Source organism: Tyto alba, unplaced genomic scaffold (genome assembly GCF_018691265.1).
Source record: "Tyto alba isolate M040663 unplaced genomic scaffold, T.alba_DEE_v4.0 Super-Scaffold_8, whole genome shotgun sequence".
In the NCBI taxonomy this organism is placed as follows: Eukaryota; Metazoa; Chordata; class Aves; order Strigiformes; family Tytonidae; genus Tyto; species Tyto alba.
The window spans coordinates 15,391,105-15,411,084 of record NW_024881329.1 but is presented as its reverse complement, the minus strand read 5'-3'; the positions used below and the strand labels follow the sequence as shown (position 1 = coordinate 15,411,084).

Below are 19,980 nucleotides of genomic sequence, written 5' to 3'. Positions count from 1 at the left end.
GTGGAGGCTCTGCAAATGCTCAGGGAGGTGATTGCTCTGTGCAGAAAAATGACAATATAAAATTGTGGGAATGAATATATCTTCAGTAAATATTAAAGTAACTGTGAGAGGCAGTTACTCAAAAAATGACTTGTAGCATGTGGCAGATAATACACAGAACAAGATCTAGCAGTGTGATGTAGTAGCTAATAGAAAATGTGATCCTTGTATTTATTTGCAAGGGGAATATTAAGTAGCTGTGGGAGGTGCCTTTTCCTCCATCAACAGCTCTGGGGAGGCCAATAATAAAATTCTATAGTTAGTTTTGGTGCGTTGAGTTTAAAGGTCCTGCTGGTGTACTGGAAGGGGTTCAGTTAAGAGTTTCAGGGATGATGGAAATGTGGAGAGAGGATGTGGAAAATGTGAACCTTGGTAAGGTCTTTGTGAAGAGCTTTGCAAAGAACAGGTTAAGATCTTGCTTGACTGCAGTGTCCCTTCAATTGAAATGAGTTTCATAAGACAACCTTACTAGGAGAAATTCAAGAGTGTAGCAAGTTTCTTTCTGAGAGAAGTTAAATAGTTGACACTTCATTTACAGTGCAACTGTTCTTATTTTTCTTGATACATCTTCCTTGAAAGCTGAAACAGGCAAGTAAACAGTAGGTAAAAAAGAGCCCAAGAGCAGAAATCACATAATGCATCTTCTATTCTAGATCTTTTCATAACTACTGCGTAACAGAAATTAGGGCACAGCATAAATGTTATCAGCTGTTCTGAGAACTTGACAGCCTTGTGTCAGCTGCAGCTGCATACATTGTTTTTCTTGGTTACAAGCTCATAATTTTTGTTGTGGAAGGAATTATCTGGACTAAGGCAGACTCTATTTATTTAATTATTTTTTATCTTCTGTGTGTTGGGGGATGTGAGGGGAGCGTTGATTGCTTGCTTTGGGTTTTTTTCTAAAGAAAAAGGAAGAGATAGCTGGGAAGAAGGATAAGAAGTTAAGTAGAGAAAGAAGGAAGCCTTCCTCCACAAAGGGGGAAAAGACAGCTGCAACTCATATTTCATATTTCAAATTATAATCGCAGTTGGGTTAGTAGAAGTACTGGATGACTTCTGAGTTCCTCTTTGTAATATGGCCCAGCTTGTCTTCACCTAAGTGGTGGCCTGCTAGTGTCATGGGAGCTCCCAAGTCGAGAAAATACTTATGTCAGTCTTTTCATTTGAGCCTAGGAACTAGCTAGGCAGAAAGAAGAGTTATTTGTTTTGGTTTTTTTTTCCTTTAAACAAACAAAGGGTAACATTATTGACAAAAACTACTAAAAGCTTTAGTGAATACCCAAACGGTAAACTTGGCTACACAGTTCTAAAGCATTCCCTTTTCATATCTTGCCCAGCTGGCATACTAGAAAATCAATTAAATCATAAAGTGTAAAGCATTTTTTTATAGACTGATACCTCAGAAAGCCATGTGTATTATAAAATTCTCAGGAAAAAGAACAGTCATAAATTCTACTATGAAGTTTTAGTGAATATTCGGAAATTCAAACAATATGTTTTTGTTAGATATCCAACTACTGTCTTTTGGGAGTTTGGTTGATTTGTTGTTTTTGTTGTTTTCTTTTTATTATCAGACTTTTGTCTGATGGTGAGAGTGACCATTTGGAAAGATAACCCAGAAATGTACCAATGTTTGGCTGTTCTGTGTTTTGCTACAGAAAAGAGGTAGAGCTCCTTTCTTGTATTAACTTCCTCAGCTGAAAATATGGCCTTCCTTACTTAATTAGCTGATCCCCTTTTTATGAACCTAAGTTACATTAGAAGCCAATTAGACATTTGTAATCCCATATATTGTAATTACTTAGATTTGTCAAACTGGTATAACAGGCAGTGCACTTAAAGGGGAAATATTCTGCTCCACTGCTATTTTCTCAACGTATGTTATTTCATACTTAGTGTAGTAAGAATTCAAGGAAATGGCAGAGTAATAGATTTGTGTCATTGTAGAGTATTAGGGAGCTATTCATCCTTTCAGATTTTAATTCCCTGTGTAGCAGTCCTAGGCAATAGGACTAGTCTACACACAGGAAAATTTGACTTGTGGTGCCAAGGAAATTTATAAGATTATACTGTATGAAATTTAGCACAGTAAGAATTCCACAATCCTCCTCTGAATCATTATTATGCACTCTGTTAATAATACTTGTGGAATTTTTAAGTTATTTGGCTATTAATCTGTGCACAGGAAAATGGAAACATTATGGTCTTTCACCCAGGTGCCCTGGTGATTTCACTGGCAGCTGGAAGAAACTGCTGACTTCTACAGAGTTCAGCCACTATCAAAATAGATAATGTGCTTTTTTTATCCAGATATGTAATTTTAATTTTTTTTTTTTTTTTTTTTGATGGAAGCAGAGTGATATAAAATGAGTGGCTGCCAGAAGGATGAGCTTGCAGGTAGCACCAGGTTACAGTTGGGTAACGAGACAGGATAAGGCTATAATGGGTGTATGTGTATAATCTTACAAAGTCTCTCCAGAAGCTTGAAGATATCATCTGTTCTTATAAGTGAAGTTTTTCCTTGTATGTGAACTACTTCCTAGATGGCAAAACTCCATAGAATATTTTAGATTTAGTTTTGTCTTAGAGGAAGATGATGTATCTTGTTCTGCTTCATATGTACTACTGATCATGAATTCACTTGTGCATCTCTTTGGGGATGTCTGGCCAGTTTAGCAGCTATAGCAACATATGTAAGAAGACATTAAAAAATAATATTGCATGCACTGACTCATCAGTTCTTTGCTGTAATTCCATATGTTCGTTTTGCAGTACTCTGTAGAACGGCAGAGGTTAAATCCTGTTGCTTCTGGGTTAACTGCTTTTGCAGTATGTTTCTAATCACTAAGTTTTGCAGTTTGTTTCTTAACAGGACTGTATCATTCCCTTTCTTATTAGAGAGGACTGAACTTTCCTCAGCTTTCAGGGACCCCCTCCATCAGCATCAGCCTTTTTGAGTGAGAAATAAATCAGGAAAGCATAAACTAAAAAAGTTATGTCTCCCAAAATAGTGAGTTTTCCAAATCAGGAAAAAGATGGTAGTATTGATATAACCATTTCCTTTTTGTGTCTTGTGGAGACAGTTCTGGTTACTGGGGAGATTTTCAAAAGAGTTAGGAAGTGACTGGTAATATGACTTGTGAATACATCTTTAAATAACTGAAAAACAGATTATAAAGGTGTGTGATGCCGAAGTAAAGTCTTCTTTCCTTAGAAGTCGGGGGAATGCAACAAAGGAGTAACTTTTTATGAGTGAAGGAGATCAGTGGAGTAGCTTCTTATGAGTGACTTATGAGTAGGATAGGATTCTTCAGTGTGGAAAGAGGTAGCATGGGGGCATATGATGGCACCTGCAGAATCAGGGCTGGCATGACAGTTGTTCAGTGTTTTCTGTAGAAAAACCATAGGACTTGGAATGAAGCTAGCAGGAGTCAAACAAACAAAAAGGGGTCTTTGTGAACCATTTGGAAACTTCTTGCCAATGAGTGCTGAAGTTTATGTGGGTTCAAGAAAACACTGAATAAAGTAATGGAAAAGAGATCTTTTAGAAGGCTGAATACATAGAAACCTCATCTAGATGAGGCATTCCCCATAGCTGAAAATGGTTGGAACTTGAGAAGGTACTGAGTGTTGTAACATGTTTGCTATGGTTTTAGTCTTCCCTGGTTACGTATGGCCAGTTTGCATCTGGGTTAGATGAACCTTTAGCTGACCCAGTAGGGTCACTCCTATGTGTTATTGCTTCTTGGGACTGATTACCTTGCTGGTTGTGCAGGTGGACATGGGCAAATCTATTCTTTCACAAGGGTCAAACTTTAAAGACATTAAATTAAATTTGTACTTTTTGTTCCTGTCTAAAGACGCCTCTTTTGGATTGAATGCCTGCGGCTAAAAATAGCACCTGAGTCATACTCTGCTTTGGTATCTGTTATCCAGGGGAGTAATGTGTGATTGAGAGCAGTGGAGTTTGGCAGCCTCTGGTGCCATTTGTGCAGTCTCTGCTCATTGCTCGTCTGAACTTAATGCCATGATAGGCACTTTTGGATAACATAATAGATACTCTGAATGTGTCTTCCATGAGTCTAGCTCCCTAATCTTTTGGTGTTTGATTTGTTAATCACTCAGTGGTAAGTTATTAAAAGCATGTAGGTTTCTAAAGATGAAGCATTTAACAGTTGTTCATTTCAAAGGATGTTAGGTGCTAGGTTCTTTTGCAAATCCCAGGAGACAGTGTTCTTCATGATTAAACAGCTAAATCATGCTTCAAAACCTGATAATTCTGAAAACATTGATGTCGCATCTGATCCTTTGCTTCAGGCAGACAAAACTTTGGGTTTTAAATGAAAATGGATATTTTTAACAGGGAGGGCAGTACTAGACTGGTCCGACTGTAGGATATATTTTTAAAGAAGTCATTTTTTTTCCCCTTTTTGGAGCTTTTACAGTCATAAATAAATCTAATTGTGTAGATTTATAAAATGACAAGGAGATGATGGCTATCAATCTTAATAAATGCTCAAGATTTGTATGGTAGTAAGTTGTTGGAACTACCTGTGCTGCTGCTGCTAATGATCTACTGTCTAGAAGCTACAGACTTATTATTATAGCAGGAGTTATTCTGTAAAAGTGATTCATGTCACAGGATGCCATTTTGTAATTTTCTTCCATTGGCTTGGATTTCATCTCCATGCTCTCCTGGCAGTATTAAACTTTTCCTGACAGATAGTTAATTTGAGAATTTCACAGCTGTACAAACAAATTCAGAGCATCAAGGCATGTGCAGTATGCACAGATCACACATTTGCTTGGGTTTAGTTGAGTAAGCACATTAATTAAGATTTTAAAATAAACATAAATAAATTGTGTTAATAGTTATCACCATTTTAATAGGCAGGGCATAGTAGTCTGCCCACCATCCTTGAAGCTGCCTATATATTTATGAACATTCTACTGAAAACAATGTTTTCATGGCAAATGAATGAAAACAGGTTGAAGCTGAATCATCCATTTTCTCTGAGTTCTCAGGGGTTAATCAGATAAATATAAACTCAATCTCTCTTAGAGATAATTTTGAATTATGAATTGGAATCTAAAATTCAACCTAATTTTCAGGAAGCTGTGATCTAGATTTTATTTGACTTAAAAAAAAAAATACAAGTAAGTACAAAATAAATCCAGATGCAAATATTTCTTAAGTCCTAGAATGCCTAATTCAAATGTGCATTTAATTTTATTCTTCCAAAGGGGGCTGATTTAATCAGATTAAACTGAATGTGCACTGAAATAAAGCTGTTGTGTAGAAAACAGTGAGTAAATTTTGTCCTTGGATGGGCATCTCTGCTTCCATTGAAACTGTCTATCAAACACATGAACATGTATGTGCAGAAATTACTATTTCCTAACATTAAGAGAATCTGTCCATGTTTTACCCATAGACCTAGTATCTGAAGTTTATTTTGCACTTGTTCCATATCCAAAGCTTTCACTTACTCCTGGGAAATGTACTTAGCAAATTTGATACTTGGTGGGTGTAGATCACTGTGACAGCATTGGCTTCTCAGAGTCATGCAGGTTTACCTAAGATTATTTTTGGCCTAGCGAGAGCCCTTTGAGAGTCACATTCTGTGTTTTCAGAGTTACAATTAAGGTATCTGAACTGCTATTTGGGATGGAAATTTTTTGCCTTTAAGTTCTGATATTGAAGTTGGATCTCAGAGACAAAACAATTCATCAGTTTCACAACTGAAAACTCACAGTTTGATTTAAATGTCAAGATGTTTATGTTTTTAAAGAGAATTATGTATATTTGTGGAAATAGAGGCAGAATCCTGTAAACTGACGGACTTGAAAAGCCAGGGAACGGACTTGGATTCTGTCAATATGGAAAGAAGGTTCTTATGGCAAAAGGACAAGATTATAAACTAGGGGCCAAGTTAATTTCCCATTTCAGCTGTAATCTTACTGTTTTCTTTTCAGAGAATACATCTCCATGCTTTCATTTTACGCATCTGTACTCTGGGAATACTGTTCACTGTATAATAGTGACTTGATTTGTGAACATTATGAAGTGCTTTGAGTACTGCCGCTCCAGTTGGTGAGCTGAGAGTAGTATTAGGTAGTTCCCATTATGAAAACAAATTGGTATTTGACTTCTCATTTACAGGAAACATGGAAACTCATGTTTCTTTAAAGGTAGATAGAAAACAAACCTTTACTGCTGAACTGACTGCTTCAAAGAGCTTTGTGTCTGCTGTGCAATGAGGACATGAGCAAACATAGGGAACCTGGTCCTCCTAAAGTAGGATCTGGACCAGTGGTTTAGGGTTTGTTTGACTCACATCCTAAACCAGTGAGAACTGGGATTGAGTAACAGCTCTGGGATTGCTCTAACAATTTATAAGAAAAAAACATATGTTTATGATTGTTCTATCTTTTCAGTCATTCCTTTGCATGAAGGGAATTATGTGAATGGAGAATTTATCAGAATCCTAGAGGTTCACGAAGAGAAACAAATGCCTCAGAGTCTCCAAGGCATGCATCATCAAAGAAAGCAAAGTGTCTGGCAGCAGTTTAGAAATGAAGAAATTTGGTTTTAGAAAATCTTGTGTATCTTCATACTGATATATTATCACATACGTTAAATGACAAAGGACTAGGCTACTGTAACCCTCATTTGTAAGTAATCCAGGAAGATCCATTCAAGTCTTGGTCAAGGTGAGACATTTGTACAGATACTGTAACATTAAACTGTTATTTTTGTTTACAGAAGACTATATACATCTGACAAATTGTAGAAGGTATAACAGGCCATATTGGTGTATTTTCATCCAAACTGATCAAATATCAAACCAGGAAGACAACAAGGGAAATATTTAATAATTTCCTCAAGCAGATATCTTGGCTGGTGGACAGGAGGCAGGCTGTGCTTGGCATAATTCAAAGATTCAGTAGTTAAAGATCTAACTAAACTGGAATAAAGGAGTAAAGACCACAGTACTTCTGAAGGGCTCTTAAAAATGAGGATACTAGTTAAAAATTATTTGGGCTAGGTGTCATAGTTCATAAAATCAACACCGAAGCTCTTTCAGCTTCCCTTACTGAAGATGTCAAAAAGTGGGTGTACTTCAAAATTATTCAGGATATTAAAATGCAAAAAATAGGTCAAACCAGATAAGTTGATTTTTCTTCTTCAAGTACAAAAGATCCTGCCCTGAGGCAATCTTCCTCTTGGCAAATGATTGAGGTGCTGTGCAATGAAAATTAGTAAATTCATAATTTCCTTCCATTTGGTCTTTCTGAAATAGAATACTTGTTGAATTGACTGCATCAAACTATTCCCAATTAAGAATAAGTTGAACAGATTCCTAAACAGAATCAGATATGTGTGATTGCTATGAGAACACTCATAGGTACAATAGAGAGAATTGCTTCAATGTTTTTTAAATTTGGAAAGGGTAAAAATTTTCATGCCTAAAAGTGTAATTCAAGTTCAAATTGAAAGGGCTAAGAATACATTTTCTCTTTGGATGGTCTCTTCTATTTTTTTTTTGGTCTGCTTTGAAGTGTCTTCCTTTGAAGTATATGGACCTTGCTCTTCTTAGACCCTGGATGGCCAAGCTGAAAGTCCGATTTAATCAGCATGGTGGTTTTATTTTTACTGTAGGCTTCAGTTTCTCAAGCTGTCCTGTAGATGTGAGGGATTCCCAGCAAATACAGTATTCTGTAAACTGGGTGCCTTGAGCCTGTCTGCCTAGTGTAAAGAGTGCTCAGCTATAGCAGAGCCATGTTCAGGTGCTCTCTGTAAATTATAAATCTGACTCTCCAGCTGAGAATCGCATGAATGTGTTTAGGCTATGAACAGATTCTTTGTGGTCTGGGGCAGCAATTTGCTTGTCTGCACACTTGTACTTTCTGGAGGCTTTTGTTTTGCAGTAAAATCATGTGGAGCCAATTTCTAATCATACACAGTGTAGATAGGGCCCTCAATTACTTGGGAGGGGAAAAAAAAGTGTAGCGTTGTCTTTTTGTGTATTAATCTTTATCATGGTACACTGATGTGGATATGAGAGGAAAAGAATAATCTTGCAAAATGACTCACAAGTGCTAATCCATCTGGAAGGAATCATTTCCACAAGACTGTAAAGCTGTTTGTTAGAGAATTCCTTGTACCTTTCTCAGACATGTCAATAGCTTGCTGAGCTTATGTTCAACTGGATTGCTACCAGGTTTTGTGCAGATACTGTGATTTGCCTGCAACTGGTCATGTGGACAAACCCTGTATGCCTCAGCAAAGAACTCGTACAACTAAAGCTTTTCTGCTTGCAGGAGGATTGCGTGGTAGAATAAGTTCTGTTTCTCACCAGATCATAAAAGGAGGTTTCTGAACAAATTCAGGATATTTTATAGTTGTCTGCTTGACACCTTCCAGGTGAATACATTGAAAAACTTCATATAAGCTTTAGGTGCACTTCAAGCCATGCACTGTGGTGGGGGCAGAGCTATGCAATCCTGGAAGGAACACTGAGACATCATGTCTCTCCAGATCGTTCTTCCCACTGATACTTCTTGTCCTTGGGAAAACATGTCTTGTTGCCTTGTTTGGCTGGAGCACAATTAATCCCTGTGTGAATTGGCCTTGCTCTTGAGGGACTCTGAGGGAGGGATTCTCCTGCATACCCTCCTTCTGCTCCTATTTGAAACTGCAGAAATAATCAGAATTTGCATTTCAAGGTAATTGTCATGGAAAAAGCAGTGCAGATTTAATCAGTTAACTGTCTGTTAGCTCTTGCTTTGGAATGTATCGTAATGATTCAGACTGCAAATCAGATCAAGAGGAGAACCAAACTTTGATTTCTAGTAATATCATGTAACTAGAAGACATCTCAAGCTTTTTTCAGAGATATTTAAATAACATTTGGTTTGTATGGAATATTAATTCTTAGACACTTCATCAAACTTGCATTAAAACTGGAAGTTTTCATAAAATTTTTTACATTACTTCAGTCCAGGTACTGCATGTAGGGATGGCATATTTTCTGAGAGAAGTATAGAAACAGGCATTTTTATATTTGCTGGATTTTGCCTCTTATGTGAAATGCATTGTAATATTCCTATTATTTATTTTGTTAAGTCATTCAAGCAAACTGTAAAAATTTTTGTAACATCTTTCTATGTGGATTTTTATCTATACTATTAGGAATAGGCTGGAGCAGAAATGTAAGATTAGGGACTTGAATGGAAATTAGCAGGTATTTTTAAAAGCTTGAAAAAATATAATTTAGTCCAACTATTTTGGGACTAATTGTGCAATTCTTAGGTCAAACTTAGTATTAATGGCTTTTAGGGAATCATGAATAACCAAGAACGACAGAAGCTGGTCCATTTATGAACAGTGAGTCTTGAATTTACAATAATGAGCCAAAATTTCTGAAACAATGGGAATAGTGAATATACAGCCATAAGTCATGACTGCATTGCAAAAAGAGACAACAGAAGTCATTGTGAGGCATAGGCACTAGTTTAAAGATATCATAATTATGTCTAATTTGTTTATTTAAATAAACATGTATTCCCATTTGGGCTTGTAGATGTAAATTGGCCCCAAATGCTTTAAGTATACAGTAGGGCTTTGTTTGCAACTTTAGAGGCTGATTTAAGGCTGGTTTGGAAATTTGGCTGTATAGATTAACATTCCAACATGTTTTTCAAATCATGGACATTTTAAAATTCTGCGCCAGCTTAGAATTCCCAGGGCTCTAGAAGTTTCCTTGTGGTTTCTAATTGGAAAACTAACAGAAAATCAGATTCTTTATCATAAAGGCAAAGATGCATTTTTTTCTTAAAAATTTAACATACAGAGCTTTGGAGAATCAGTGTTACCTGCACTGAGCTACATGTGAAATGCTTTCTGAATGTTTTCATCATCTGCATAAAAATTATATCTTTGTTAAACATCTGGAAATCCAAAAAATGAACAGATAAACTATCTGAAAAAATTCTGTCTTCCTTTAGACTGCATAGATCTTTATCACAGTCTTCCTTGACACTTGGCTCATGTTAGGTAAAGCACCATTTGGAACTAATCTTACAGAACAGGCTGGGAGCCCCCCACCCCGCCTCACACTTCAAAAAGTCACAAAGAGTGAGATTGATCATTGAGAGAAAAATAGGAGGAAAAGGAAGATGAGGCATGACTGTAATACAGTAGTATATCCAGCATTATAATTATTACATCAAGGAATTTGAATGGCTTCTGACATTTGTTATTCAGACTGCCAGTGAAAGGTTACCCACTAAAATTCCATAGATCAAAGTAGTATGTTGCCTATGTGAACTGTATTACACCATACTGCAAGTGAAAGTATGGAAATATCTTTATATATGAAATATTAGAACCTATAGTGTGTTTTGATGGACTTTAGCTATTCCTATTGAAATTTTCTAAGCATTGTCTTTAGCTTGTGTTCTTCTGGAATGATTAAGTGGAAAAAGTGATTTTAAAATTTCTGAGACTAAAATGAGTTGTTTTTGCCAAAATTCAATATTTTTCATGTTTAACTTTGAGAGAATCATATCCCCTTCAAGAATGTAACATTTGATAAGGTGTGATTGTGGGTTAATAAGATGCTTTTAGAAATATGTCCTATGAAAATCCACTCAGATTTGACCAGTCTATATCTCATATTATAATATAATTATATCATAAGATTGCTACTTAGGCATGTAGTTGCCATGTTCATTCACAGGTCATGCTGTGTGACAATGAAATAGCCACAAACAACTTACTCAAATGCAATCCTCCTGTTTTTCTAATTAAATTATAATATAAATGAGGGTAATTCAGAAACTAGGATTCTTCAACTCCTTCAACTAACTCTATGTTAATTCAGTGCTGACTTCGGTAATTGTGATAGGGAAAAGCTCATGATCACGTGAAAGGTAAGGTGTAATTGTCCTCTGAGAGAGCAACTGTGAGAATTGCCCTATTCTGTTCTAAACAGATACTATCTAAGAAACCTATTATGAAATAACTTTTAAAAATCTCAGTCTAAATATAAATTCTGAAAATCAGGGGTCTAAGGACGAAAATTTAGAAAATTGTAGGAAATTTACTGAGGGGGAATGAACTATTGAATTCGAGGCTTTGCCCCTTGCATTTGTTTTCAGGAACAATTCAAGGAGGTCTTTGCCATGACTTTCCTAGTTCTCTGTCTTAGTTTCTCTCTTTATAAAATTTTGATTAAACTTTTTTTTTTTTTCAATTATTACTGCAGTCTCTCTGTAATGATATTTAATGCTAGTCTCTCTCTTCAATGTTATTACAGCATTAGAAAAAACCCAAACCTCCTCTGATTTTTGCATTTGGCCTGCTAGTCTTTTCAGACTGTAGATAAGTAGAATTAACGGCTTTTTATTTGTGGTGCCTATGTTCCTGGAGTTTGTAAATTACTTCTACAAGATCTTTGATAGACTATTAATAAAAATGAACTTGTCAGTAGGAATTGACATGTTATAGAGTTAGATGTCTGGAAGTTTTGAAAGTCAATTTATAGACCTCTCCAAGCCTTTGGACTATAGTGACTTAATCCCATCCTCAAAGACACAAACTGAGTACTGGGCAAGAACAGTGTCTGACATCTGTTTAAACGGGCTTTTTTTGTCATCTTCCATGGGTTGTGCCTCACCTGCTCCCTGGTGGAAGGTTCCTGGTTGCTGGTCTCTGTGTGTATCCAGTGGCCCAATAGCCAGCCTCTCATAGGTGGCCTTCTGAATCTGGCAGACATCATGATTTTGCCTCCGTATGTTGAAATGGGCATGACCCTTGACTATTTAAATTAGACAATAGTCAAGTAATGGAATGTGCTTAAGATGGTGAATGCAGATTGTGCCTTGCTAATTTTTGACATTATTTGCTTGTGGGTATCCCAGTTGTCTGGTGCACTGTATATGAATTGAATCATCTCTTGTATTCCTTGGCTTCCTAACACAGTGCTAGAAGTAGGACTTGTACTGTTTCCGTTAAATTATTTTTTTCATAGCTATTTATTAACCCCATCTTTTTTGGAATGTTAGCCACTATTTTCATTTTTGCTATGTGGACAGCTAGCTGTGTCTTGGACAAAGCACTTAGGATAACAAAGTCATGAACAAAATCTTAACTTTTAAAACTGTGTTGTTGTTAAATTAAGCTTATTCACCATCTATGCTTACTTTTAAGAAGTGTAATGCTATGTGGAAGAAGTGGAAGAACGTATTCTACTTTAATAACATGGCTAAACTATTCACTTAGTTCTGTATTTATTTTAACATTGTAGTCTGTATGTTGATATAAAGCCTTCATGATGTTAATTATTTTTATTGGCATATCATAAATCTGTTAGGTATTCTGAAGTGATCACAAATGCTTTCTTAGGATCTAGGAAGTTGATAATGAGTGATTTTTGGCTTTTGATGATCTCTCCAGTGATTAATCAGGGTAAAAACCTGGTCAACCCATGATCTTTAAACTTGAATTCCAACCTGCTATTCCACTGAAGTGACATGTCTCTACAGTACTTAATATGACAGTGCAAAGACTGTCTTTTACTGAAGGACAATATTTTGCCAGTTGTTAAGTTAGTTGCTTAGGGATGCTTTCTTTGTTGTAAGTGCAGTGTCATTTTTCATTAATCTGGAAGCTATTCCTGGTTCCATGTCTGTTGAAAAGTTTGGCAATTTTTATTGATGTCTCCTAAACCTTCAAAATTTCTATGTTGATTTTTTTTTTTTTAATTTTTTTTTTTAATTTTCCTAGATTTTAACTTCTATTGCAGCTTTGGGAGGGCTGGAGAGAACTATATGCTTTTCTTAGGTTTTATTTTTTGCAGTGAGAAATGTTTAATTTTAAATTCTATGTATGTATTCCCATAATCTGAGTTTCTTCTATCCATTTTGCATATGCATTTAGCACATACTTTTGATGGTTGGCCCAGCTGTTATATTTGGAAAGTGTTCTCTCCCATAGTAAATGGGGTGGAGGGAAAACAAAACTGGGCCCACCGTAGTTATTTTACCTTGTCAGCATTACAGTTTCATTTATTTAATGTCTTTTTCATACTTGCCTATATTTTATGGCTCTTCACTAAACCTGGATTTTGGCACTGCAAAGCAGTCTTAAGGTAAACTTAATTTTCCTTTGCTGAAATGAGTGTCTGGGACACCACTTCTGTGATTTATAAATAGGATCTGACACATTTTAGGTTTGAGTTCCTAAAGAATTAAGAATAGCAAGTGAATAAATGATGGTTGCTTAGGGGTATTGCCACTCTGTGGTGAGGTGAATTGTAACAGCTCAATAAGAGTAAATTCTTGTAGCAATGGGCTCCATTTCACTTACGTTTAACAAAACAATAAAAGAAAAGGTGCAAAATCATGTTTACAGAGAAGACTTTGACAGAACTTTTTTGTATTCCCTGTCTGAGTGAGCTAATCCAGATTTTATAAGGGGAAGGTGAGCTTTTCTAAAAATACCTGAGCGAAATGAGGGAAGAATTTAGGAAGGAAAAGAATAGCTCTCTGGCCAGTAGCAAAGTTAAAGGGAAAATTTTAAAAAGTTCTGAAACAGATACACGTTCTGTCTAGCTGCCATACTCACATTTCAGTATAAATTTATGCTTATGTCACACTAAATAGCCATATGAGAGGCACCACTGCAGTCAGATGCTGTAGCCTCCATAAATTTTTCCCCCATTTTGGTTCATGTAGGTCATCAGGTGATAAAAGCAAATTATACCTATGAGTGCCTAGCTAACTTGGAACTCTCTTCCATAACAAATAAAATTGCTAATCTTTTTCCTTTTATTCAAGTGAGAATGACAGTTCAAAAAGATGTGAAATTATCTATTCAAAAAGGGAGGTATGACTAGGTATTTTGAAAATATGGCTTAAGTCTACTAAAAAAAAATAGGGGTTTTAACACTTACTTGTGGACCCTCATTTTTGAAAAACAGTACAAAAAATACATTTTTCCATGTGATTTCAGAGCATCAGTGTAAGAGAGTCCCTTTTGGGTTGAGAAGCAAACCTGACAGCATTTTTCCAGGATTGCATAATCTATTTCACTCACACTTCCACATCCTGCATTAAACCACATGCATGCACATCAACAAGACAAGATTGTAAAAGGAGTGTAACTGGGGAATTGTTTTCATGATATTTGATAGGAGTAATTGCGACCACTGCTGTTTCAAAGCAACTGCGGTTATATTATACTATGTCAACAAAAGTCACTTTTGCCATATGGAAATCTAATTACTTCAGAATGATCTGTTAGAAAACAGTTTTGAGATAGTCAGGCCATTTATACAAATCAGTGAAAAATATTTGTGCATGCAACCTTTCTTAAATAAGATCTTTCATGTGTTTTAGGTTGAACATTACAGTGATAGTTTTGGAAATATTAAAAAGTAAATTTCTATTTAAAAGGTGGTAGGGAAATTTATTAGGTGATAAGAAGATATGAGTATTTCCCTGTGATTTCTGTGATAAAACTGGTTGTTGAATGGAGAAGAGGTTTTTTTGTTGTCCTCTTCAGCAAGACCCTGGTATTGTTGGAAATAAGATGAAATATAGAATGCTACATTTTAGTGAGATCATGCGATGTCAGGGATATTTATCTGTGTAGTATTTGTTCCATAAAATGACTTAACTTTTCTTTTTCCTTCAATAATATAGTTTGTTTTCTATAAACCAGGACAGACCTTGTTTTTACACTGAGTGTTTGTCATTTCAGAGTTGTTTAGGGCACCTGTTAATCAGACATCTTTTCTGTCACTATGAAACTAGAAAATATTACAACATTTATTAAAGTGTGCTGGTTTTTCACCAAGACTCTTACTATTTGCTGTCAGTAGCTGTTACTACCAAAATGTACTTCTAAAAGACACTGTAGTCTCTATAACTGTAAAAGAAAAATTGCAAGCTCTATGAATGTCTAAGCTTTACAGTGAATTTGGGTTGACTGATGTGTTTAAAGGTTTGTCTCAGTTGTCAAGGTACAGAAGTGTAATTTATGGATAGCCCGTTATGTACATGAAGTTTTAGATGGTTTATCTGCTGACCAACTGCATAGATTTCTGACACATAAACCATCTGTTCTGAGTTGCTTTTCTTGAAAACATTTCTGTATTCAGCCATTACCATCTACCTAAATCAGAAGACATAAAATATTTAGACTGAGATTTATTGATGTGTCTTCAGTACTGGGAGCAGCAGTGGCCCAGGGGAAGGCAAGAGTTGTTTGCGTTCCTTCCAGGCATTGCAGTGCCTTCCCAATAGCTCCTTAAAAGAAGGGCAGGGCTGGTTCTCCTGGCTATCTCCTCACTTCTAGCTGCTTTTGTGCTGCTGAGGGCATCTGTGCCAAGGAGCAGCTCCTGGGCTCCAGGACTAGAGCTGCAGACTTGCTCGTGCCCTGTGGGCTCCGGGCCAAGTAGAGCAGATTGGTTGTGCCTGCACTGGGCCCAAGTCTCCTCTGGTTGCCAGATGGCAGCCACCAGCCATATAGCACAATATTTCTTTATTTTATGTTCTTTTTTCTAGTTCAAATTTCCTGAAATAATATGAGGGTTTTATCACAGACTTCCAGAACAGTGCTTAATACCCTTAGCATGACATGAAAGAATAGGGGATGTGTCAGGACAAAGTAGTTTAAAGTCTGGGCTGGAGTTGGAGAACTGAGTGGAAGGAAAAAAAGCTAGTATGATTTCACCTGTAATGCCCTTCTGAGCTATTCCTCGGCTCATAAACAGTTTTTGTCTTGCAGAAGGCTTGCAAGTTTTCTGCAAAGGAGAGCCTGAGAGTAAAGTAACATGTAGGTACAGTGGAATATCCAGAGATGAGAACTGAAGAGTGAACTGGGAGGTGATGTGATCTGACATGGCAGGCCTGCTTTCAGACAAAAAGTAACTGCAGCTTTATCTCCTTTCTGTGCTCTCTGAAGTAGTTTATGCACAAGCCTGCAAGTACAAGGACTACTGGAGATGGCTTCTTGTCATCTTGTTCCTGTCACAGTGCTACTAATCCATTATAAAGTAATTCAGGATTTCTGCTTTAAATTGGGCATTATCATTCAAAATTTCCAAAGAGTATGGTTTTGCCAGATCTAATTTGTTTTTTTTTCTCCTCATGCTGACCTGTTAACTCAGTTGGTTCAACATCCATGTATCACTTCAGATACTTCAGTCCAAGCAGAGGTACTATGAGAAAGGAATTTAATTTCGTTGGATTTTTAATGGTGTTAAACCCATTTATAGCTGCTGGTAATTTGGTTGTGTAAGAATATGATTAAGTATGTACAGTGGATGTTTTATGTAATTAGATTAAGGTACAGTGCTATGAAATGGCACCTCTTTTAGTCTACTGACAGAGTTGATTATAAACTAGCTATGTATTTCTGAAGGGGGTTGATGGCTCTGAAACACTAAAAAACAGAATAGTTGAAGTCATGACCTGAAGGAACCAAAATACCTTAATAATGATGACCAGCCTCACCTGGGACCCAACCTGCACTCTCTGCCCATGGCCCAGGAGCTCCCTGGGACCTCAGCCCCACTTCTTGCCCGAGCCATGTTGTGGACAGAACATCTCTAGCCTCGCTCCCTGCTGGCTGGGCTTTGTGGCTGGAGCCTCAGCTTCTCCTGTAGCCTTGAGTCCAGACGTGTCTTCTGCTGTTTCCGACTTGTCTTCCTGGTCAGACACTAGACCTGACTTGTTGCCTCATCTTATCACAGTACAGTTGGCTAAAGCTGTTCTGTCCCCAGCACTGCCTTACTTGAGGGTTGTGGGACTGCACGGCCACCAGTGAGGGCTGCCACTGCCTCTGCTGGCTCACCCTTGGCTCCTGGCTTCAATTCCTTCTTGGAGCAGCCCAACTCTTGCTGCTCCCTCCCTGTGTCCATCTTGCTCCATAATGCTGATAGTCGAACATCCCTGCCCACAATGCTTGTTCCTCTTCTGCACTGGAGGGAGTAAATTCAGGTTAGACCTTTGCTGTGGAAATTATTTTGAAGAAAGAACTTTAAGGTTTTTGCAATGTTTTGCGTAAGATTTTAGTAGAAAATCATGAAACAGAAGGCTTGTTTTGACAGCTTTCCACTGAATGCAGTCTGGACTAGGTAACCTTCCTCCAGCAGGCTGCCAGAGAATTTTGTATGACTCCTTTTAACAGAAGTGGGTGCTCTTTTGAGATTATTAGATTTGTCCAATTAAAATCTCCTGAAAAGGTGTTGGGGGGCAGAGATGGACAAATGCTGCATTACATCTTCTGAAAGGCTGTAAGTCACAAGGGGAAATTCAAAGTGTGAAGCAGTCTGTGGAGTGTAATGAGAATTTGCCTCAGGGTACAGATACTCATTGTTTCTTTGAAGAAATGAGTGTTATGTGAAAAGGGTACTAGTCTAGAAGTGTATCTAGTGCTAACAGCATTTTTTTATTTTAAATCAAAGGAAAAAAAAAAAAAAAGCCCTGGTCTGTGAGGAGCTGAACACTTTTCTCCTTTTTCCCTGCCTCTCTTTCTGCTCAGAAGACTGGAAAGGGATTAAATAAAACCACTAACAATTCCCTTGTGCTCCGATATGTAAGGTTGTCCCATATCTAGAGCCCATTGGAAGAGTTTAGGTTTCACTGTTTTTTATTTATTCTGGTTTTAGTGAATACCTGTCTCTGCTTCCCTACTTTGTTCCTCCTTCCCCTCACTTGTTCCACAATGGTCCAGGAGGTGATGTGGTATCTGTGACACAAGGTTTACTTGGATTTTTCTTTAAAATATAATGTAAAACTTGTCAGTAATACAGTGTAGAAAAGCATTAATATCTCCTTGTAAATATTTTGAAACGTAAACATAATTTTTGCAAACCAAGGAAATGTTAAGAAGTGTAATTGGAATAAAAATCAGGGGGGAATGAGAGCTAGATGGTGATGAGGAACAGGTCTAAACATTTATAATGCATGTGTGTATGTCTAAGACAATTCATAAGCTTCCATTTACATATCGATGAAATAGAGTGGTGTTTATGCCTGGAGCCATTCTATTTGCAGTTTATTTGGTTTACCAGAGTATGTAGAGGTGAGTAGTTCTGTACATGTAGATGTATTCTGCAATTACATTGCTGCTATCGTATGTCTAATATAAAATCATATATAAACTTTCTAAACTGTCTTTATATACATTAGTATGCTACCAGCAGCTGTTGTCAGGGGAAGTTGTAAGCGGAAGCCTACTCCTGTGTTTTTTTGTTTTTTTTTTTTTTTTTTTTTCCTTTTTCCCCTCTCCACATTTCCAAGAGTTATTTTGGACTGTTAAAAACAGAATCTTGGACATAGATCTAGGAACTAGTAGAGACACCATTTTCAGTTTTTTACCTCTTAGCTCACTTGCCATTAACTACTGACTCCAGAGCAGAAGCGAATATTTCATAAATCAGCGTTAGAAAAGCAGCACATTCAAATGTACATGGCATCTGAACTCCTCCATGCTTTAGATATTTCTAAAGTTACATAGTAACAATGTTTCATTCTTTCTTCATTTTGCCACGGGTGATGGCTATTTTTTATTTCAAGAAAAGAAACCTTAAATGAGAACTAAATGGTAAAGTATTCTTTGTATGTGTCTCAGTAAATATACCAATACAAGCAAAAAGCTTCCTGTGGTAATTACACTGTTTGGTTCAGATACTGCCATGCTATATCAGTAGCATCTCCTCTGGTATTGAAATCATGTACATGAAACTACTCTGGTACAATGGGAGCCTGGCTCCGTGTTAGACCTTGATCTTGTAAGGACCTATTGCTTTACATTATGATTATCTCCTAACGTAGATCTGAAAGTTTTTCACCCTTAATTTTGGGAAAGTTCAGTTGAAAGCACTAAATCCCCAAATCATAGTTGCTAATACAGATTCAGCTCTGAACTTCACATCGGGTAGCCTGTTGTGATGCTTTTGAAAAGACTTTGTGGTTGACAACTTCGTGCTGCTAAAGAACTTCTCATTCTTCTTTACTTGGAATTCTTTAGTGGACAAGGAAATATGTTGGTGGCAGTCAGCTATCTGTGCAAAGCCTGCATATTGCTGTCTGAATAATTAAGTATCATACTAGCATGTATCATTTATCTAAATAGAGAGCTTCTTTTTTTCAGACCTTACCAGTTCGGAAGATTCCATGCAAAGCCAATGCTCCTTCAGGGTCTTTTTTTGCACGGGACAACACAGCAAATTTCTTATCCTGGTGCAGAGATGTGGGAGTGGATGATACCTGCCTGTTTGAATCAGAAGGTTTGGGTATGTATTTGTTTATATAGTAGTTGGTAACTTTAAATAACTTTTCTTTTGTGGTTTGCTCTGAAAGACAGAATGACTGTCTTAGTAGATCCTGACTCCAAATCTGACCTGTGTCTGACTGTTAATTCTGCCTCTTATCTGAAGCATGAACAAAGTACATGTCGCTTAAAATTCATTTAAATCGATTTGAAGTGAAGCTTGAATGAGACAAAAATCTTGCTATGATTTCTTGCATGCAGTTGATTTTTCACCCTACACACACTTTTTTGATCATGGAATGCTGTTCCTTAGTTGAATATATAAGGTGGTACTTTTCTGTTTTGGGAGAGTAGGATACAAGTGCATGCTCAGTTTTGGCTGCAGACATTTATCTATTCGTGCAGGTTCAATGGGTTGTGCAGGAAGCAAGAAAAAAATGATATTTTTCTCTGCATCTTATACTGACCTTTTTTCAGCTGATTCCCTTGTGCAGCTCTGGACAAAAATTACCCAACACTAGTGCTTCAGGGCGTTCCATCAAAAGAATTGGACTGCTTAGAAAATCGCTGTTCTAATACTACATATTCTTCATTGTTTTAACTCGTCTTTCTTCAAAGGAAAATTCATGAATCTTACCTTGAGAGTTTTT

The 19,980-nt window shown here is 36.9% G+C and overlaps 1 protein-coding gene across 5 annotated transcripts in view; it reads left to right on the top strand.

The window, feature by feature from the left end:
- GAS2 (growth arrest specific 2) overlaps nucleotides 1-19,980 on the top strand; it is a 95,774-nt gene that overhangs the window by 18,069 nt on the left and 57,725 nt on the right. For all 5 annotated transcript variants that reach the window (XM_042785365.1, XM_033006948.2, XM_033006947.2 and 2 more), the window contains one exon: nucleotides 19,211-19,352. In XM_042785365.1, the coding sequence (XP_042641299.1) occupies nucleotides 19,211-19,352 (142 nt within the window). The remainder of the gene's footprint in view (nucleotides 1-19,210; nucleotides 19,353-19,980) is intronic.